At 38.9% G+C, this 21,015-nt stretch overlaps 4 protein-coding genes across 7 annotated transcripts; 2 read left to right on the forward strand and 2 right to left on the reverse strand.

Annotated features, from left to right (window-relative positions):
- Window positions 1-61: 61 nt before the first annotated feature.
- Window positions 62-3,603, reverse strand: LOC119983662 (probable isoaspartyl peptidase/L-asparaginase 3). Of its 3 annotated transcripts, none has more exons than XM_038827355.1 (7): window positions 3,465-3,603; window positions 3,222-3,390; window positions 2,638-2,702; window positions 2,133-2,525; window positions 2,000-2,058; window positions 1,330-1,434; window positions 86-752 (listed from the first exon to the last, which is right to left on the reverse strand). In XM_038827355.1, the coding sequence occupies exons 1-7, from the start codon at window positions 3,519-3,521 to the stop codon at window positions 533-535; spliced, it is 1,068 nt and encodes a 355-aa protein (XP_038683283.1). In that variant the 5' UTR covers window positions 3,522-3,603; the 3' UTR covers window positions 86-532. The 3 variants fall into 3 exon arrangements, with proteins under 3 accessions (XP_038683285.1, XP_038683283.1, XP_038683284.1); XM_038827356.1 differs by lacking the exon at window positions 86-752 and adding an exon at window positions 822-894; XM_038827357.1 differs by lacking the exon at window positions 3,465-3,603 and having other exon boundaries at window positions 62-752; window positions 2,638-2,745; window positions 3,222-3,359.
- Window positions 3,604-5,330: 1,727 nt separating this feature from the next.
- On the reverse strand, window positions 5,331-7,676 carry LOC119984565 (hexose carrier protein HEX6-like). Its single transcript, XM_038828568.1, has 3 exons — window positions 7,449-7,676; window positions 7,029-7,348; window positions 5,331-6,531 (listed from the first exon to the last, which is right to left on the reverse strand). Exons 1-3 carry the CDS (start codon window positions 7,573-7,575, stop codon window positions 5,458-5,460), a joined length of 1,521 nt encoding a protein of 506 aa, XP_038684496.1. The 5' UTR covers window positions 7,576-7,676; the 3' UTR covers window positions 5,331-5,457.
- Window positions 7,677-8,488: 812 nt separating this feature from the next.
- Window positions 8,489-13,942, forward strand: LOC119984567 (quinone oxidoreductase-like). The gene is made up of 6 exons (XM_038828571.1): window positions 8,489-8,679; window positions 10,437-10,497; window positions 10,749-10,887; window positions 11,627-11,853; window positions 12,654-12,911; window positions 13,456-13,942. Exons 2-6 carry the CDS (start codon window positions 10,456-10,458, stop codon window positions 13,759-13,761), a joined length of 972 nt encoding a protein of 323 aa, XP_038684499.1. The 5' UTR covers window positions 8,489-8,679; window positions 10,437-10,455; the 3' UTR covers window positions 13,762-13,942.
- Window positions 13,943-14,347: 405 nt separating this feature from the next.
- On the forward strand, window positions 14,348-20,781 carry LOC119984566 (autophagy-related protein 3). 2 transcript variants are annotated; one of them, XM_038828569.1, is made up of 11 exons: window positions 14,348-14,501; window positions 14,785-14,958; window positions 15,855-15,925; window positions 16,373-16,489; window positions 16,564-16,730; window positions 16,806-16,891; window positions 17,267-17,318; window positions 18,038-18,103; window positions 19,153-19,280; window positions 19,738-19,840; window positions 20,485-20,781. In XM_038828569.1, the coding sequence occupies exons 2-10, from the start codon at window positions 14,798-14,800 to the stop codon at window positions 19,832-19,834; spliced, it is 945 nt and encodes a 314-aa protein (XP_038684497.1). In that variant the 5' UTR covers window positions 14,348-14,501; window positions 14,785-14,797; the 3' UTR covers window positions 19,835-19,840; window positions 20,485-20,781. The 2 variants fall into 2 exon arrangements, with proteins under 2 accessions (XP_038684497.1, XP_038684498.1); XM_038828570.1 differs by having other exon boundaries at window positions 14,349-14,501; window positions 14,792-14,958.
- The last annotated feature ends 234 nt before the right edge of the window (window positions 20,782-21,015 follow it).

Below are 21,015 nucleotides of genomic sequence, written 5' to 3' on the forward strand. Positions count from 1 at the left end.
TTTGATTAATATGGAAAGAAAATGATTAATACATTAAAATAAGATCTACTGGACTTGGACATCCGATAAAGCTAAGTCGAACCCATTGCTAGTCAATCTTAAGCCCATAGAAAATCAATTAGGCCCATAAAACTCTTGCTCACTAACTCAGCAAGCCCAGGCCCAATTTCATCCTTCACCTAAAGGCCTGTCACAGGGCCCATGTCATGTTTCCTCACTCCAATGTTCGTGCTGCATAGTATTCTGGGCGGTCCGTATGAAACCTTACATCAATGAAAAACTATAAGAGAAGCTAAAAGAAAAGACAATGAAATCTAAACGAAATATTACACAAGAATCAATTCATGTATTCTCATTATCGTACAGTCCGCTTTGTCCACTGAATGTTGTTCAATTCTACGACGGACTCTTCTCCCGACTGCCGCGCAGCAGAGTCATTTGGTCCAATTTAACCGCTGATCCTACACAGACAGCTTGAATGCTGGTCATCTACATAGCATGTAACGGAGGTGGCACCATGGTTATTGCCAATTCAGGGCAACACTGTGAAAACCTGAACGTCATGCATTTCCGGGCTTCTGACTGAATATTGAAATGTCCATCCATGACAAGCACCAGCATGTACACCAGTTTTATTGACAGCAAAAACAGCACCTATAAAGTCAGGAAATTTTCTTGCAATTCTCGATATCGCATCCTTGGCTGCAAGCTTAGGGTCCATTCCTTGTCTCATACTCTCCACGACTTGGTAACTGTAGAATGAGTAAGGTAAACCCTAGAATCAATGAAACTGATCATAATGCAAGATAAAGGTAAGGGTCAAAATCCATTCAAAATTAAGAACTTAAAAGCGTAGGGTCCATTCTTTGTCTCATACTCTCCACGACTTGGTAACTGTATAATGAGCAAGGTAAAACCTATAATCAATGAAACATGTCATAATGCGGGATAAAGTTAATGATCAAAATCCATTCAGAATTAAGAACTTAAAGAATTGACAAAAAGCAAAGGCAACCTGGCTTGCTGCACATTTGTAAATTGTGGACACGGATTATTGAGGACATATTTCATCTGGTTTTTGAAGCAAAGATGACTACATGCCGACTTTCAAAAAGGAAAGTGTGATTTATTAATACATAGAAAAACCCGTTAGCATAACAAATCCAGCCTAAGTAAAGTTTTGGCCTATCTTTCACCTTGATTTAGTACTGCTCTAACTTTGAGTTATCTTGTTCTAGCGAACTTACTGAAGGTATGCTAAATCATCAATGGCACTGAAATTTCAATATTTTAAACACAACTTTAGAAACTTGAGTTACAGAACATTACCAAGGAAGGAAGCGCATCATGATGTCGCCATCTCCGGTTGCACCACAAGCACCAACTTCAGCATCAGCATATGCTGAAGATCCTGCAATGGGTCCATCTCCCACCCTACACTAGGCGAGAGTGGGTTATTTATCCCTATAACGAATAAAGAAACAATGATTGACTAATGATCACTGCAAAATGTAGCATGAAAGGTGCACAAAACCATGAAAAATGGCAGTCAGAGGTTATTGTCAGTAACTTGTTCCCCACTCCATAAAGGCAACATGAACTTCTACATACATATTCTTTTCGTTGAGATCACTAAATCCTCAAAAAATGGAACATAAATTCTCATCACCCATTTCTAGAAATTTGCTGTGAGGAGAGTGGAGAAAATCAAAAGTGCTCAATTCCAACTGGTCTTTGCCTCCATCAGTTAAAATGATTGGACGGAGGAAGGGTTGTGTTTTCTTATTCTAAGGAAAGGATGATGATTATGTGACATTCTTGCCATGAATTATTGAAGCAGAATCTGATCTGACAGGCAACAATCTCTAGAGTAATCTAAAAAAAGAACCAACATTGATATGAAATTACTGTAAGACAGGGGGGGAGAAAAAGGTGTTCAAGCAATGGTCTTCAATTGTAACATCACCTTGAACAACTAAGGCCCTCATATTATCCTTACCTGCCAGGGATTTTAAAAGTGGCTCCATTAGTTGATGTGCCAACAGCAACATGCCCCATCTACACAAGAGGAATTGCCTTTAGATAGAATAAATATAATAATCAAAATGAATTAGGCTTCCATGTAAACTCACTTTGTCAATAACGGCCATTGATATAGTGTCATGGCTGTGATGACCGAAATGAAATGACCTAGCATTCATAGTTCCCATCAGATCCACATTGGAACATGCCCCCATACTGTGTTGTGTATCATTTTTTGGATGATACGGGCCACAACGGTCAGCAGATACCACGTCTTTCCAAAAATTAGGTTGGCATCTATCCTTCTTCCATTTTTTCCACTTCTCTATAGACTCCAATGAACTAAGGTTTGTGGGTCCTGGGAGACCCATTGAAATGGCAAAATCTGAGGCCTTCTCCCCAGCAAGCAAAGTGTGCTTAGTATGTTGCATGACCAATCTCGCAGCTCTGATTCCATCTTTCACGTATCTCATGGCAGCAACAGCCCCAACCTCCATAGTCACCTGTAATGTCCATAGCAAAACACGACATACTAATATCACCATGTAATCAAAACAGTAAGCAACTACAAAAGAACGGTAAAGTCAATTACAGGAATAGGTGAAAGGTGGCTACCCCATTCATGACCATGGCATCAATTGTAGTTTCTCCATTCTCATCTGGACTTCCACCAGGCCCCACTGTTTACCATGAAAGTTTCAGAATATTGAGAAAGTTGGCAAGCTTCACAAAAGTACAAGAACTTTAGAGTATAAAACTCAAAATGTCAGTAAATTAGTGTAGCATTCCCATATTAGATAACGCAAAAAAGATAAAACTGGAAAATTCAAGTACATCACCCTTTTGTGCTCAACTTTGGGCAACTTTAACCCTTGAGGAACACATAACAGAAGTTGCTTTGGATGAATTAAATTTATGCTAAACAAATAGCATTCAGACTGACAGATTGCTCGATTGATTCACAGATACTATTCCTTCTGTATGCCATTTTCAAAACATTGAACCCTAGAACTCTGATCAAAGCTTCAAATAAAACTTCCCCTCTACATTCTTAAAATCTACCATAAGCAGCATACAGACAAAGCTCAAGCCGATGCCCAATTCATTACACGCATAAACAAATAAAGTATATTTACAGTATCGCAAAACCAACATGTCAATAGATTGAGGAACACCAAAAAGGCGGAAAACAAACCCACCTGTGCCATCACACCGTAACTCCTCACAAGCAGAGCAACCCTCCACGACGGCTTCCACGGCAGAAGACCCATTATCAACAGCCCTCCAAGCAGCCCTAACAGCCTCCACGAAGGGCCAGGTGCTCACTACTAACTGATACTGTTGCCCCAAACTCCCTATACCCGACCCCTGATATACCACAAATATTACAATATTTATTGATCTAAACTAGTCCAAAAAAACGGGTGATTGAGATAGATTACCGTGAAGAGCAGAATGAATATGAAGATAGACGTTACGGGTTGGATTCTGGTAGCCATCTGAGCCGGAGGTGGAATCGTCCCACTCGTATGGAGGATCTCAAATTGACTTTCCTGGTCATAAGCATGGCCCAGTCAAAAGGAACGGAGATAGCCTGGTTGGTCGGATTGTCTGTCCAGGATCTTGAGATTCAGGGTTCTATTCTCAGGGTTTGGGATTTGGTTAATTTTCCATTTGCTGTGGTGGCGTTCATACCCTCCGGGCATGACTTGGCTATGTGCTGGATCCAGGTGGCCTTCATACCCTTCGGGCATGACTTAACGTGTGTGTGGCTCATGGGCCTTAACAAAAAAAGTCAAAAGCAACCGGTGCGGGACCCAGGTGGTCTTCATACCCTTCGGGCATGTGTGAGGGACCCAAGTGACCTTCATACCCTTCGGACATAACTTAACGTCCCTTCGGGCATGACTTAACGTGTGTGTGGCTCATGAGCCTTAACAAAAAAAGTCAAAAGCAACGGGTGCGGGACCCAGGTGGTCTTCATACCCTTCGGGCATGTGTGCAGGACCCAGGTGGCCTTCATACCCTTCGGGCATGTGTGCGGGATCCAGGTGGCCTTCATACCCTTCGGGCTTGACTTAACGTGTGTGGCTCAAGGGCCTTAACAAAAAAAGTCAAAAGCAACCGGTGCGGGACCCAGGTGGTCTTCATACCCTTCGGGCATGTGTGCGGGACCCAGGTGACCTTCATACCCTTCGAACATAACTTAACGTCCCTTCGGGCATGACTTAACGTGTGTGTGGCTCATGAGCCTTAACAAAAAAAGTCAAAAGCAACGGGTGCGGGACCCAGGTGGTCTTAATACCCTTCGGGCATGTGTGCAGGACCCAGGTGGTCTTCATACCCTTCGGGCATGTGTGCGGGACCCAGGTGGCCTTCATACCCTTCGGGCTTGACTTAACGTGTGTGTGGCTCATGGGCCTTAACAAAAAAAGTCAAAAGCAACGGGTGCGGGACCCAGGTGGTCTTCATACCCTTCGGGCATGTGTGCGGGACCCAGGTGACCTTCATACCATTCGGGCATAACTTAACGTCCCTTCGGGCATGACTTAACGTGTGTGTGGCTCATGGGCCTTAACAAAAAAAGTCAAAAGCAACGGGTGCGGGACCCAGGTGGTCTTCATACCCTTCGGGCATGTGTGCGGGACCCAGGTGACCTTCATACCCTTCGGGTATAACTTAACGTGTGTGTGGCTCGTGGGCCTTAAAAAAAAAAGTCAAAAGCAACGGGTGGCTGTGTGCAGGACCCAGAAGTAGCAGATGATCCAAAAGTTATTTTGGGCGTTAGCTTCGACTCGGCTTCCGCCATCTAGCCCAGAAACTACGAAGACTTGATCAGACACAATAATATCCTCAATTTCTTCTTGCCCTTTCAATCAGCTAACAATTGAACTCACTATTGTATGCCGAACTCAAGACTGAAATTTCGTTGACTACCTCGATCATTTTTTCATGTCTTGTCTTTGGTTGACGAGGGGATGTTAATTCGCAAGTGGAATGTCATTTTTAGTTTTTGAGTGACCAAATAGGTATTTCGCATAATTAAGAGATGAAATTGAAAAGTTGATTTAAAGACAAAAATGAAACCCCTCGTATATAATTGATGGATGTAAGGTTATATTTAACCTTATAATTACTTATAAAATTAATCATAAAAAAAACTAAATACAAATAGATATGTAAATTTCACAATAAAAACACTACTCAAGAAGTGTTGGAGGAGAATAATACCCGCACCATTAGTTGAAGTGGTAAAAATGACGTGGATCATCATGATGATCCGGATTTGAATCTCTCTCCCTGTTTCAAAAAAAAAAGTGTTGCAGGAGAATCCAAGATATTTATCGGTTTTGATTACCACGGCTAATGTGATTTATTACGCGGTCAGAATGTAGAATTACATGTGCCAAATCAAATACAGACATTTTATAAAAACTATACTGTGTCTTCCTTACTCTGTTCCATCACCTCACCAACTATTTTCTTCCAAAACCAATGCTCTCTCCACACCTTATCCATCAACTCAATCGGCACATTCTTAGTCTCCGGCAGCAACAAGTACACAAACAGAGTCATCGCCACAACCCATCCACCAAAAAAGAAGAAAAGTCCAGACTTCATGTGGCAAAGCATGGCTAGAAATGTTTGTGCAATGAGGAAAGTGAAGATAAAGCTCACTGCAACCGTAATACTCTGCCCAGCCGATCGAATCTCCAATTGGAAAATCTCACTTGGAACCAACCATCCCAATGGCCCCCATGACCATGAAAACCCAGATACATAAACACATATAAATGTTAAGATTAAGTAAGCATAGCCTTTGCTAACTCCTCCATGGTCACCTAACTGGGTTGCCATTATACATCCAATGATGATCTGAGAAGCCAACATTTGTATCCCTCCGACCATGAACAATACTCTCCGGCCGAGTTTATCGACTATAAGCATGGATATGAACGTTGAACCAGTACCTATAACCCCAATGACAACTCCAGACATCAGTGATGCACTTTCTCCAAACCCAATTGTCCTGAATATCAAAGGAGCGTAGAATGCGATCACATTGATTCCAGTCACTTGTTGAAAAAATGGTATGGCGATTGACATTACTAATTGAGGCCTGTACTTTCTTTGTATGATTTTCTTAAATGGGTTATCAATGGTCTTTGATATGGAGCTTGCTTTGACAAGATCGTCGAGTTCTTCTTGGACATCGGTCGTGCCTCGTACCCGTTGAAGCATGAGTTTGGCCTTTTCATGGCCGTTGTGGAGCAGGACTAGGCTGTTGGGTGTTTCTGGGAGAAAAATTGCACCAATTGTGAGGATTGAAGCTGGTACTGCTGCAAGTGCTAGCGAGGCTCGCCAGCCCCAACCGCCTTCGATCTTTTCGGTGCCAAAGTTAATCAGATTAGCTATTACTGCTCCTATGCCAATGCTGAGCTGAAACCCATTATTGATTGCTCCCCTGTATCTTGATGGTGCCATTTCAGAGAGATACAGAGGAACTGCCTGCAGTCAAAGAGCATCATAAACTATGTATCAATATCATACTAATATCATACTGTGTCTTAACAAAAGTACCTAAAAGAAAATTGAGTGTCACTATGCGGGTAATGCAATTTTTGATCATTGAAAGAATTGATCGGATATAACTTAGTCGAATATTCAAACGTTTCCACTTAAGAACTCAAAGTTTAAAATTGTTTCAATATGCACACTCAGACATATTTTCGACTATTTGAGCAGTCAAACTTCTGATGTGACATAAAAAATCAGTATAAAGAATTTGTCGGAATCGTGAAAAATCTGCCGTGTGTGCATACTGGTATCCTAAAGTGGATAATCTCTTGGATGCAAAAATAGCATCCCGAACGGACAATACTCGTAGTGGTATATATCCCAACATCCTAGAGCGGACAATCCCTTTAATGCAAAAATAACATCCACACCCAGTGTGTCGTTAACAGAAGTACATAGAAGGAAATTGAGGGTCAGTACTAAAGTACCTGGTTTGCAAAACCAACACCAACTCCAAGCAACAAGCGGCCGAGAATCAACATTTCAACATTAACAGCAGCACCACCCAGAGCAGAGCCAACAAGGAATGCAACCCCTCCGAACAGGATCGATGGCTTGCGGTCAAGAGAGCTGGTTATCTTGGAAGCAAATAAAGAAGTGAAAAGTCCAGCAACATATAATGAGGATGTGAATGATGTTAGTAAATGGCTATCATATGTGCAGTAGTTGCTAACACTTGAATCTTCTTTCTGTTTGTAAACTTTTGGGAAAAATTTCTTCAGAAATGATTCCATGGAAGTCACTCCACCTAGAAATCCACATATTTATCTTGGAATTAGGGTTTTGATTAACTGATGAGTTGAGACAATGAACTGTATATGTACAGAGTAGTTTGCAGAGTAACAGACCTGAAATTCCAATGTCATAGCCGAAGAGAAGACCTCCCATGGCAGCCATCATACAAGATAATACGACAAAAGTGGTTATTCTCCCACTGTACTGTCCTCCGCTTGTTATTGTAAATCCCCCTGCCATGGCTCTTGAGCTTCCCAGCTCACTCTGTAGTCTCTACCGTGAGTGTCAAAGAGGAACGGAGGAAGAGAAAGAAAAGAGAGGAAGAGATAAGACTTCATTGGTTGACCAATAATTGCAAAAAGACAATGTTTGGACAACTGTTGATCAAGCATTGGAAGGTCAATTTGTACGGGATCTTGGTTTCTTACAATTATGATTAAATGAGAATACCATAATATAAAATTGTACCAAAAAAAACAAGTAAGACAAATAAAGATGAAGATAACATTCACGTGGACTACAAAGTTTAAATTGCTATATATAAATTGTAGCAAGCCATAATAATATTACATTATCTAATTACATATTACGTTATTTAATTACGTAATCTAATTACATTGAATTTTATTATTACGTTGTCTAATTATATTGACTTTCGTTATTACATTGTCTAATTATATGAGTCATTGTCTAATTACATTGAATTTCGTTATTACATTGTCTAATTACGTGTTATGTCTGAATTTGTTAGAGTGGCGGGACCCTACTATAATACCCTTTTTGGGCATTAAAATTTTGTATTTTTATTTTAAGAAATCATAAATATGTAGTGTTTATCACAATAAACAAAATGATATATTTTATATCGTTGGATTCGTTGTGAGAAATACTATATATTTATGATTTTTAAAAATAAAAATAAAATTTTTTATTACCCATAAAGGGCGTTACAGCGGGATTTGCTGTAATAAAGATTTCCGATACCAAATTTGTTAGGGATACGTAGTGTTGTTGAAACCATAAATAAAATAATACATTTTCTCAAATAAATAACAAAAAAAAAAAAACTGACGCACGCAATGAACAAAGCACGAGGCCGTGCCATCCCTGATTAGTAATTAAAGGCAGAAATGATGGGTGGAATGTAGACTTTTCCGCTATATGCAGTGAAACAGACAATAATGTTACGGCTGTGTCTCCAGAATCAGCTACTGCAGTCTTAGCAACTATCAACCTTAACAAGGCAGTTCAGTCCGAGAGCAGCATCTCCCCCTCTGCGAATAAACTCAGTGAGTTGCGCACTTGTAAGCCGAGAATCATCAGTGGTGAGAGCAATCGGAACATGTTACGCAACCAAGTGTAAGTCGACCAAACACCACCTTGCCGGATTCGAGATCGGCGGTCTCCAAGCTGCAACAAACAACACAGTCTGAACAATTCTATTTCGATCCCCGGTGATGTAGTTTCTACACTACTTTAGTACTTCTCTTCATGGGCCTAATAAGGCATGGCCCAAACAACCAGCCCATCTCCCAAGACCAGGCCCAAGTAAATACAATGTCATAAGGTTTGTAACAATGCCTCCCCCTCAAAAACACCTTGTCCGCAAGGTGTGGAATCCCACAAAGTGAGACTGTTGGAGCCGCCAGGATCAAATAGAAAATCATTGGCATCAATAGCAATAGACACTAGTGCAACTCCTAGTGTTTGCAAAATGCCTGAACACTCTCCTTCAGCCTCCAATTCAGTATCTTCTTTCAAACTGTCAACACTTCCCACATAATCTTTCTCCTCTTGTACTATAGTTACACCATTATAAAGTATAAATATTTTCAACATGCAGTTGTGGGACATCCAACATTTATCATCCACGTCTTTAATCACCTTGAGCGCAACTTCTAGGTCATTTGCCAATATATTCTTGTAAATACAAACATAGGTTGTCATGCCAAGCTCATTTAATTCCTTGAGTTTGTGGGTGGTCTTTTGCAGATGTAGAAGTTGGAAAAACTTGTTCTGCCAACCATCTTTCATGTCAAGAAATAAGACTATCAAGGCTTTGACTACGCAACTCCAACGTAGGTGTTTATTCAAGTGGCAAACACCCTTTAACAGAGCAGCCATTCCTCCACCACTTTGATTTCCAGCCTCCAACCATGCAACTAACCACTCCATATTCGCTACCCAACCCAGCATTTCATAGTTGGAGAACTCAAAATGAAGATCACTTCCTTGCAATTTTGCCAAGCCTAACATCTGTGCAGTTGATGGATAAAGCAATCCTAAACAAATTCCCCCATTCAACTCCACAAAAACATAGCTTACTTGGTCTTCATATAATAGCACTTGTGTATGACCGAATAACACCTTCTTTAAGGGACCAATTGTAGAGATCAGATATTGAATTTGTGGCTTCCCATGCTCACTAATTGCACTCTTTCCTACATCCTCTTTTACTGCATTGTGTTCTTGAAATTTCCCTAAATTTCCATCAATTTCTTGCAGCAAAACACATTTGCGACCTAGACTTTTCTTTTCAAGTGGAGTATATCCAGTAAAACTCTTACCCCCATTCTTGCAATCTTCATGCACATTTTGTCGAACACCTACTGGACAGTGGATACTAACCATGAGTTCTTGCGAATATTGACTACTAACCTCAAGAGCCTGGATCACCTGCAGAGGAGCTGGAGGTAGAGCTCGATTCTGTTCAAGACAATCAAGACGATCGTTCATGGATTGAAACGCAGCCTCGACACGGGCAGTGAAAGCAGCGATAGCATCCAGGAGTGGGGATTGTGAATCGTTGTCTGCCATGACTCTCGTTTTCCCCATGAGAATCGTAATCCTCTGATACCAATTGTTACGCAACCAAGTGTAAGTCGACCAAACACCACCTTGCCGGATTCGAGATCGGCGGTCTCCAAGCTGCAACAAACAACACAGTCTGAACAATTCTATTTCGATCCCCGGTGGTGTAGTTTCTACACTACTTTAGTACTTCTCTTCATGGGCCTAATAAGGCATGGCCCAAACAACCAGCCCATCTCCCAAGACCAGGCCCAAGTAAATACAATGTCATAAGGTTTGTAACAGAACAGAAGCAAAACCCCATCAAAAATGGTCAAGGCTGTCAGGATTTATGAACTTGGCGGACCCGAGGTAACTGTCTTTCTCCCGTGTAAATTCCTCTCTTCCCATCATGATATTCAGGAACCGCTTTATTGTTATGTTTGATTGACTTAAACCCATTTCAATTTATGAGAACTTTATGATCGTCAACAAAAGAAAGGACATGTCTTTGGGGAATTGATTCTGTTGGGGTTAATGACTGATATTTGTGAGAAAAACGGACTGCTATGCTTTTGATTGCGTTGGGCAATTATGTTCATCATTCGTGCATATAATGACAGGTTCTGAAGTGGGAGGATGTGGAGATTGGGGGGCCAGGGGAGGGTGAGATACGTGTAAGAAACAAAGCTATTGGGCTCAATTTCATCGATACATACTTCCGCAAGGGTGTTTATAAGGTTCCCCTGCCCTTCACCCCAGGTTTGTGTTTTGTAATCTTTAGTTTGCAACAATTCGATCAACAATATATTTTCAATATCTGGAACTGGTCCACAAATCATTTCCTTTTTATGCTATGTGGCATAGTATGATGTCATTATGTCCCTATATTCGATCAATTGAGTCAATTACAGTGATTAGCAAATGACTTGTTCAAGCACACAACCAAAGAGAAAATACTTGATTGTTGGTTTAACGCGTGAGGAGTAATCTCCAACTAGTTCAAAGCAAATGGTCGAGAACTATGCCAAATTGTCAATGCAGTATTTTCAATGATGGATTTCAGAAATAGCTTCTGTATTCATGCTCCCGTCTTCTACAAATATCCCCCATTTCAAAAGATTTTTTTATACTCCTTAGCTGGTGTTATAATCTTTGCTTTTCCATACTGTTATAAACTATTCTTGTCAGCTTTGAAAGAGTTTTAGTCTTTTAGAATGTATGATCATGCTTGCTCGTCTATGAGTATTGTAGGAAATATATAGTGATTATTGCGATTCAATAAGATAAATAGAAAAGTAAGAAACCACAACTTCAGAGTGAAATATACTTGTTGAAGTCTTGAAGAAAGAAAAGAAGGGGGGAGGGATTCGTTAAATGCGATTCTGAAACTTGCAAGTACTTTGATATATGACTTATTGGTTTTTTTTTCCAGAATGGGGTTGAGAAATGATTTTCCACTTTCTCCTCGTTGTTGCGACCCAAATAATTTAACTTGCAGGCGTGGAGGCTGTTGGGGAGGTGATAGCTGTGGGCCCTGGATTGACTGGAAGAAAAGTTGGAGATCTTGTAGCCTATGCTAGCAAGGCAATGGGCTCATATGCTGAAGAGCTTATCCTCCCTGCAAACAAAGTTGTGCATGTTCCTGCATCTATTGATCCTCTTGTTGCAGCATCTGTCCTGCTTAAGGGTATGACAGCTCAGTTTCTCCTTCGCCGTTGCTTCAAGGTAGGTCTTTTATATAGACACCAAGAAAGGATGATTTCCATTACTGTTTGAGGCATATCCTGCTGTGGTGTGTGCATGTGCGTGATTATGTAAACTGAGATTTGGGCTTGAGAGTTTTCATGTCGATCAAATTTTCACTCTTAAGCATTTGATAAGTTAACTTGTTAAAGAAGTTTCTATGTAAAATTATTGGTCCGCTTTTGTTATTATTTTATCTTTCAAATTTCACTGTAACATAGACTACCAATCATCCCATAGAGATGAAAACAATTGTAGAAATATTCTCTTCCTAATGGGATGCAGCATTTATAGTGATGCTTGCACTGCAGGCTGTTTTATGTGCATCAAGAATGTATATTCTAGGTATTTGAAGATTTCTTATACTCGAGGATTCATGGGACCATCACCAAAGTGGGAGTTTTCAGAAGCATCAGAAAACAGAAGTCAATAAAATTTGCTGGAATGATCTATTTTGTTTGCTTCCGTTGAAGGAAGAATTAGTTGTGCAATAGATTAGCAAAATGTGCTTTGTTCACTAACTATTGGGGCTAAAAGCGAAAAAGGACTGACTAGATAACCTTGTTCTAATAATTTGACACAATGCTTTGATCTGTTTACTTACTATTGGTGCCATGGTTTCCGATTTGTATGATCCATAACTATGATGTAGCATTCACCTCAAGATTGCTTTACTTTGTCATAACTGTAAGCTTATCAAAATAGTAATTTGATCCCTGCTTCTTTTAGAAACTTGGTAAATTTTAATGGGAGACTTAAAAAATGGTTCTGTGTAAACGCAGGTCGAAAAAGGGCACACAATCCTTGTTCAGGCGGCAGCAGGTGGAGTTGGGTCTTTATTATGCCAGTGGGCAAATGCCCTAGGTGCCACAGTCATTGGAACTGTCTCAACCAAAGAGAAGGCAGTTCAAGCCAAGGATGACGGATGTCACCATGTTATAATCTATAAAGATGAGGATTTTGTTACCCGTGTCAACGAGATAACATCTGGAAATGGGGTTGATGTGGTTTATGATTCTGTAGGAAAAGACATCTTTCAGGTAATAATCACTCTATACTCCTTATTAACTGTATATTACTGGACTGATACTGAACATTTAGCATTGTTCAGATAAGAATAAAGGAATGAAATTTGTTTGTACATATGGCCTTCTTCTCCCTCTTTATTTGGTTGTTACGGTTGGGGAACTGGATGAAGATGATTAAATACTTGGAAGGCATGCCATTTTTGTGTGACCATTTGCTTTGTACGATCTTGCCTTCATCGCTTATAACATCAAACGATATATGTTACCCGAGTATTATAATTCTCTACTGCCTGGCTTTCTTGGTCTGGCAAGCCAGATTCTTCTTACGTCGACTCTCTTTTAATGAGTGTCAATGCAAGTTGGTTAGTATCTGCAACAGGAGAATCAACTCCACTACAAATATTGAAAATTAGGTGTACGGTAAGAATTATTGACTTTGATCCTTCATAGAAATTGGCTAATTCAGCTGCTTGATGAGTTTGTGTATGGATTGCTTGCACTTTCTCTCTTAAATGTGTTGGAAGTAATTTCTCCAGGGAATGTTTGTCATCATCAGGGTTCCTTGGAATGCTTAAAGCTACGCGGGTACATGGTGAGCTTCGGTCAGTCATCAGGGACACCAAATCCAGTTCCACTGTCGGCGCTTGCAGTAAAATCCCTGTTCATGACTAGGCCTGAGCTCTGGGACTACACTAAAACTCGGGATGAGTTGCTGGAAACTGCTGGAGAGGTGTTTGCTAATATCTCGTCAGGGGTTTTGAAGGTTCGTGTAAATCATACCTACCCTTTGTCTCAGGCTGCACAGGCTCATGCGGATGTCGAGAGTCGCAAAACATCTGGCTCAGTTGTATTGATACCATAATTTATATTTTATAGCCATCGTCAAGAAGTCCTAAATCCCTACCTTGTAATGCTAGGCGTGCAGCTGCTTTCATGACTTTCAAACCTTTGTTTGAATAATGTCATCGAGGGATGTGTTTGGTTGGTCGTCTAATGTATCTTCCATGATTTCATGACAATAATAACCTTTTTATCTTACTATATATGTTAGAATATGTAAATAAAATATATATAAATAATGTGAAATCAACCCAATAAGTTAACTAATCTTAATATGGTATCGGATCAAATTTTAAGTTTAAATTTTAACTTTTGCAATTTAAAACCGTCTCGAGCGAGGGTATTGTGTGAGTAGCCACAAATTGACAATGTAACTATCATATTTTTTTCCTTTTGCTTTTCTTTTTTCTCATAAAAGCAAATATCACACTAACTGGTTAAAGCGATTTAGCTGAAAAGCCCACGAATCCGGTTGTATGACCGTTAAAGGGGCCAAAAATTAGGCTGTTTAGAAAGCTCAGTACGTGACAGTGTGACACATGCGTATGTTGGGCGGTTCGGCCCGGCCACTTCAAAATTTTAGGTTTCCTTTTATTTATTTATTTTAACAAGCAAAGGGTTATAGTCGACTTTAATTTAAATGCCGTAACGAAAAACTTTCTTTCCCTGTACGTGTGACTGTGAGAGATTGGAATCCAGATCCAGAACAAATTTGTGCTCTTTTTTTTTTTTTTTTGGGTCTATTTGACGATCGCAAACAAGGTGAGAAACAAGGCTCGAATTTGTACCTATCAAGCGATTATCGAGAGAAAAATAGATTTCTATACTTTAATTTCCCTTATAATCTGGCTTTTTTTGTTTACCGATGAGTTTCTATGCTTGGAATCCTTTGAGGAGTCGTCGCTTTTCCTCTCAATCGCGTCGTAGAATGCTAAAAGTTGGGGATTTTAGGGTTTTTGGGATTGATAGCTAATTTAGGTTCTCTTATATTTGATTTATTTGGGAAGTTTCGGTTTTCTTAACTATAATTGATGATCGTTCCTAGTTTACAGAGATAGATGGTGTTGTCACAGAAGCTTCATGAGGCCTTCAAGGGCACGGTGGAGAGAATTACGGGTCCCCGTACAGTCTCCGCCTTCAAAGAGAAGGGTGTGCTTAGCGTCTCCGAATTCATTATTGCTGGCGACAATCTCGTATCCAAATGCCCCACCTGGTCATGGTATAATTTCATTTAGCCTTCTTTATTTTCTCTGATTTCTGTTCGAGCTTGAGCAGAAAAGTATTGATAATTCTTGAATTAGGAATAATTTACAGAGACTTTTGTAAGTCATATGGTGTATGATCTGTATGGTTATAGATTAGACTCTTCGTGTTATTGGGCTGAAGGATACACGGATACTTTTTGTACACATAGATAATCTTGGTATGCAGAAGCAGGAAAGGAAGTCAGAGACAGTTTGCTACTTCTGGACTATGGGAAAGTTAGATTGAAGTCAACATAGGCACTTCAAGAATTCTGGTTCAGTCCCTGCATCACCAGGGCTCAACTTAAGATGTGCTTCCCTGTTGAAGCGAGGCTCTAATTTACTCTCTGTGTGTGTGAGAGAGCGTGCTTACTGACCCATCAAGGATCCCCTACTACAGCAGCAAGGCTCCTGAACTTCTAATGCTTATCCTTTTTTAATTTGGATTTAATTTCTTCTGCCAGCAATGCTTGCTTTAAACTCTCATAGTTTTTCTATTATATTTTTGTTTTAAAAAGGGAGTAAAACGATGAACCAGCTCTAAATCAATTGTGTTTTTAAGTTTGAAACTTTGAATGATTACATGATGCAACTAAATAAGCTATATTTGGAATTTATTACATAGGCCCAGTCTCTCTAGAAAGAGACCCAATTAGCTTTGCAAGTCCAGAAAACACCTAAACGCTTATCTCACCTAGAGGTTTGCAAGACCTGATCGTCCAGGGGTGTGCCTATGAGGCTATGACAACACTGAAAAGCGTGCGCGCGCGCACGCACACACACACATATTGCATTGCATGGGCTTGTTATTATCTCAGTTAGCCTTGTTTTAGTTTGATGTTAAGTTAATTGGTCTTATTCGATGTGATAGGGAATCCGGTGAGCCAAGCAAGAGAAAACCTTACTTACCTCCGGAGAAGCAGTTCTTGATCACTAGAAATGGTAAATAGCATAGATTTTCTTGGAATTATGTTTTTGATCAACATTATTATAGTCCTTTGTCCTGGACTTGTATGGTGATTGCCAAGCATTGAACTATTTTATGTACTTCCATCTTTTTTATTGATGAGCATTATTTGCACCCCATTTTTTACTAAGTACACCCCACTATAGTGTGTTTTTAAAGGGTTAATGGGGCGTACTTAGTAAAAAATGGGATGCAAATAATGTTCATCCTTTTATTTCCTGTAATTACTTATCACTGCTTGTTTTAGCGTTAGAACAAAAGTCAATTTCTGTTGTTATGAAAATAAAACAGTTGCAAATACTGGTATTTTATGACAATAATCAATTCGAACTAGGTTGAATTTTAGAATCCACTTTTAAGTATTGGAATTGTTTCTTAATTGACCATAATGAGTGCACAAAATCTTTTCTGTTGTTTCTCAGTTCCTTGTCTGCGAAGAGCTGTGTCTGTAGAAGAAGAATACGAAGCTGCTGGAGGTGAATTCTTACTGGATAATGAGGATAATGACGGCTGGCTGGCTACTCATGGAAAGCCAAAAGGTATGCTTCTCTTTGATACTGAAACTCTTGTTCTTTATGCTGGAATTGCTAACTTTATTTCATGTATTGTCCAGAAACTAAATGTGATGAGGATGACAACTTGCCTTCAATGGAAAGCCTTGAAATCAGAGAAAAAAATTCTATTCGGTCAATCCCTACATACTTTGGGGGTGAAGAAGAAGAAGATATTCCTGATATGGCAGAGTATGAAGAACCTGACAATGTAATCGAAACAGATCCTGTGAGTCCATACTATTCACTCTATTTTCTTAGGTTTTATTTCCATCAGTAAGTTCTGATTGTTGTCTATTTGCAGGCTACACTTCAATCTACATATCTTGTGGCTCATGAACCAGATGATGACAATATTCTGCGGACTCGAACATATGATGTCAGCATCACGTAAGATGAACACCGATACTCATAATCCTTTAAGTAAATATTGGTTTCAGTTAATTAGTTACTCCATACTATACCAACTTTTGCAACTTAGGCGGAGACTACTTTATGATCGTTGATATCCTATTATCCTCTCTTTATACTCATACAAATTTTAATAGAATGGGATCGAGCTTTCAAATCAATAACTTTCTTGTGACTCCTCGATATCCTGATCATGGTTTTGATTAATAAGAAGAATTTACCTTTCATTTCCTCGCTTCTGACAGTTTTTCTATGAAGAATGTACTCTCACCTTAGTATGATGATGATTTTTTTCTTGAAGTCCTTGTTCTTCCTTAAGCTGTCATAACATGGTCTTTCTTCCATTAATTCCAGGTATGATAAATATTATCAAACTCCTCGTGTATGGCTTACCGGATATGATGAGGTTTGTATTCCTGTATTTCCATTTGTGTCTTGTGTCTGTTATATGGCAGAATGAGCACTTTTAGAATCTGAGAGCTGTTTGGTGTGACAAAAAAATTTCATACTCAATGATGTAGTCTAAAATCTAATTTGGCTTTGATAATGTAACTGAATTCCCTTTGTGCCTTTCCTCTGTTACATGGAAGAGTAAGAACTTTAGAAAACAAGAACCGTTTTGTGTGATAAAGCCATAAAGGTTCATACTAAATGGTATAGAGCCTATATCTTTTTTGCCTTTGATAATATAACTTCTTATTTTAATTGAAGAAGACTTGAATTAGACTAAAATAATGTGGAAGAAGTTATCTATGGTTAAACATAGATTTGAAAGAAAGTATATCATCTTTTTTTTGGCAATATTCCTAATAGAATTTACGTCTAAGAACGACCCAAAGCGTTGACGCATTTACAAGGAATGCTTTGTGCTTCAAGGTGTAGACATCAGGAACGTCTACCTCTATGATTCTGCATCAAGAATTGATTCTAATGACTGTTTAAGACTGATTACTGCTCGTAATGTTTAAAGAGAGAGTATTTCCTTATATTGTGGGATTGGTTTCTAAATATAAGCTATGTTGTGATGAAAATCAGTTCATTCTCTTGAACTATAATTCTTTGTTGAGGGGGCAGCTGCTAGGAATATCAGTTACCTAGTTTTAGAGTTTCTGTTGTTTACTGCAGTCAAGGATGCTGTTGCAACCGGAGCTTGTGCTTGAAGATGTTAGTCAAGACCATGCACGCAAGACGGTGAGAATAAAATACCTTAACTGTCTACTTAACTTAGTTTCGTGAAGCCAGCCACATTGAAATTTGATATAATTATTTTGAATTCGAGAATAGAGAAGGTATATCATAGAAAAGAAAAATAGATGGATCCCCATTTTACTTTACCAGCAGTGAGTAAGAGGGGCAATGGAATCCGTCATGCCTTAGCTCCTTTCCTTGCTTGCTGCACTCATCTAGGCTTGCTTCTATTTCTAGAGTATGTTGATCTGCAATATTGACTTTGAAGTAATATCTTATGATGTCTATAAACAGCTTTCAAGAAGGTGTCATTATCTTGTAGTAAATCAATTTGCATTATTTGAATCTGATTGTGCCCATGCGGCATATGGTGACTTAAAGTTCTTTTCTTATGGCATCGTTTAGATACTATGAACATTACCTTAAAGAGCATGGTGTATGTTTCTTTTACGTTGTATCTTGCTGCTAATGGTGGCCTAGTCTATCATTTCAGCTTAGATATGCAAGATTGAAGTTATTAGGAAAACATAGTATGTATGGGTTACCTGTTTCATTACTTTATGCTTGTAGAGATTGTCACATTGAGGGTGTTGGTGGTAACCTGCTATGTTGGGCAAAATTGTGAAATGGTGGACTATAGCTCGCGATCAATGCTTAAGGCTTTCAGTAAGCTTTAGGGTTCTAGATTAGTTAGGTACAAGCAACTGAAGGGAAATGCCAAGGACATTTCAAGCGAAAAAGTCGACTAGTTTGGCATCAGCAGAATAAGGTGTTTGTCAATATCTTACGTGCGAGGAATTTATAGGGGAAGTGAAGGTTTTGGGGGGGGATATGGTTCTATTGCTGTAGAGAGAGAGAAAGAGGGATGATTTTATGTGAAGAGGGTTCTCCTCTTTCTGATTTTTTTTGGTATCATACTGTGTATATTTTTCTTTAGAATATTGCTAATTTTAGCATTTAATGAAGCATCTATAAAACCAAGAAATTCTATATCCTTTAATTTTGTGAAACTTAATGTGGATGTCATGAACTGTTTTGATCTAAATTTTTAGGTGACTATTGAAGATCATCCTCACTTACCCGGCAAGCATGCATCAGTACATCCCTGCCGACATGGGGCTGTGATGAAAAAGATTATTGATGTCTTAATGTCACGTGGAGTTGAGCCAGAAGTTGACAAGTAATTTTCTTAGCTTATGCCATTGATGGGATGATATAATTTGTCTTTTTGTCTAGTTTTTGATATAAAGAGGTGCTTTCAACTCGAACATGCTCTACAAAAGAATCAATAAATTTTACGCAACAGCAGCAATGAAATGTCCACTTTAATCATGTAATTTGTCATTTAGTTGCTTCCAATTCTTCAACTAATAACATTGTAAAAGATTTCTTAGGTGTATCTTGTGATAATTAATTCCACAATTTGGAGGCCATGTAGTTTTGCAGTGTTGTCAAATCTTATACAAGAGGCATTCTATTGATATCTGCTACTTCTGTGCAGTGTGCTTTCTATTTTTACCCTGTTACTGGCAGGAAATTCAGTAGCTTTTAGTTTTCAGCTTCTCTCTCTTTTTGTCCTGATCTTCCAATTTACTTTTCCCTCATTACTTGATGATGGCAATCACTTTTCGCTGTAGGTATCTATTTTTATTCTTGAAATTTGTGGCTTCCGTAATCCCAACTATTGAGTATGACTACACAATGGACTTTGATCTTGGAAGCTCAAGCAACTGATCCTAGGTAACTTCAATCACTATTTTACTTTTCTATCGTTCGAGACCACTGTACTTACTGGTGTCATCCATCTAATCCCCCTCCATTTACAAAGTCTTTTCCGACTCGTAGGAGGTGAGAAGGGACCTTACTCAGTCCCACACAGTGTACTACTGTTGGCCCTACCAGGCATTAAAGTTATTTTGAAGAGAATTTTTATTTTCTCTACGAATCAAACTATCATTGCCTTATCAATCAGTTTGATTGAATTGTTTATTTCTTACCAAAGGGTTTAGCATGATAGACATAAGCTTAAATCAATTTTTTGCCTTGGAACTGGGATCTTTTATGAAGATGAAAATATATTACAATGAATATGATGCTTGGTTAACACTAAAGATACGCGAAGGATAAAAAGTTCACACTTGATTCCCCCACATAATGTTCTGTAGTCAGGGTGTCAAATAACGTGAGGAATTTCTTGGATGCCGATTCATTGCTATTAGTATCTTGTTACCTTTTTTCTTATGCTGATCTGTTACCATAAGCATTGTTGTTAGTTGTTACTCTTTGTTTCATTATTGGTGGTCGTTCATATGTGACTTTCCATTGTCTGTGGAACTCTTGAGCTCCTGACCAGGTTTTTTTTTGGGCTTGTTTTAATTTTGCAGCCTGTAAATTGAATTCCTATTTGCTTAACTTCATCAAGCAAAACGAAGCTAGGGAAGTATCTTGTGGTGTATTCTGAAGTGTTCTGCTGCTGCGCCTCAACCCCCTTCTTGTACATAATACCAAAATGCAACTCATCAGAATAACTGTGAGAGTGGCGCTATCCTCTATTTCTTATTGTAATTAATTATTCAGTGTGTATATTATGGAAGTTAATTATTCAGATTGACACACTATACTCAACTAACAATGTTTCTGCTGATTCTGCTCCACAATGTTTGATGGGTTAGCTTCTTTTTTTTCCTCCTTCCAACGTTTTTTCTCATTATTTTCGCTTTTATGTTGATGTGACAGAAAATAAAATTTTAATCGTTAATTGGAAAGCTAATTGGTGTAAATGAATGATTTGCTTGTCAAACACAATACCAGATATTATTAAATTATTAATCATTGAATCAATTGAGCCAAATAAAAAAGATATTTTAATCAATATTCAAGTGGGTTTGCTCATGACATTGCAAAATAAGTCTTAA

The sequence above is a fragment of the Tripterygium wilfordii genome, chromosome 18 (assembly GCF_013401445.1).
Source record: "Tripterygium wilfordii isolate XIE 37 chromosome 18, ASM1340144v1, whole genome shotgun sequence".
NCBI lineage: Eukaryota > Viridiplantae > Streptophyta > Magnoliopsida > Celastrales > Celastraceae > Tripterygium > Tripterygium wilfordii.

Bases quoted from the DNA above. Each gene is read 5' to 3' on its own strand.
- LOC119983662 (XM_038827355.1), bottom strand. From the start codon at position 3,521: ATGGCTACCAGAATCCAACCCGTAACGTCTATCTTCATATTCATTCTG. The intron at 3,391-3,464 runs GTAATCTATCTC...GTGGTATATCAG, and splicing joins TATTCATTCTGCTCTTCACG to GGGTCGGGTATAGGGAGTTT. The intron at 753-1,329 runs GTAATGTTCTGT...CTCATTCTACAG, and splicing joins ATGATGCGCTTCCTTCCTTG to TTACCAAGTCGTGGAGAGTA.
- LOC119984565 (XM_038828568.1), bottom strand. From the start codon at position 7,575: ATGGCAGGGGGATTTACAATAACAAGCGGAGGACAGTACAGTGGGAGA. The intron at 7,349-7,448 runs GTCTGTTACTCT...GTGGATTTCTAG, and splicing joins CTATGACATTGGAATTTCAG to GTGGAGTGACTTCCATGGAA. The intron at 6,532-7,028 runs GTACTTTAGTAC...CTTTGACTGCAG, and splicing joins GTGTTGGTTTTGCAAACCAG to GCAGTTCCTCTGTATCTCTC.
- LOC119984567 (XM_038828571.1), top strand. From the start codon at position 10,456: ATGGTCAAGGCTGTCAGGATTTATGAACTTGGCGGACCCGAG. The intron at 10,888-11,626 runs GTTTGTGTTTTG...TTTAACTTGCAG, and splicing joins TCCCCTGCCCTTCACCCCAG to GCGTGGAGGCTGTTGGGGAG. The intron at 11,854-12,653 runs GTAGGTCTTTTA...GTGTAAACGCAG, and splicing joins TCCTTCGCCGTTGCTTCAAG to GTCGAAAAAGGGCACACAAT.
- LOC119984566 (XM_038828569.1), top strand. From the start codon at position 14,798: ATGGTGTTGTCACAGAAGCTTCATGAGGCCTTCAAGGGCACGGTGGAG. The intron at 14,959-15,854 runs GTATAATTTCAT...TCGATGTGATAG, and splicing joins AAATGCCCCACCTGGTCATG to GGAATCCGGTGAGCCAAGCA. The intron at 18,104-19,152 runs GTGAGAATAAAA...CTAAATTTTTAG, and splicing joins AAGACCATGCACGCAAGACG to GTGACTATTGAAGATCATCC.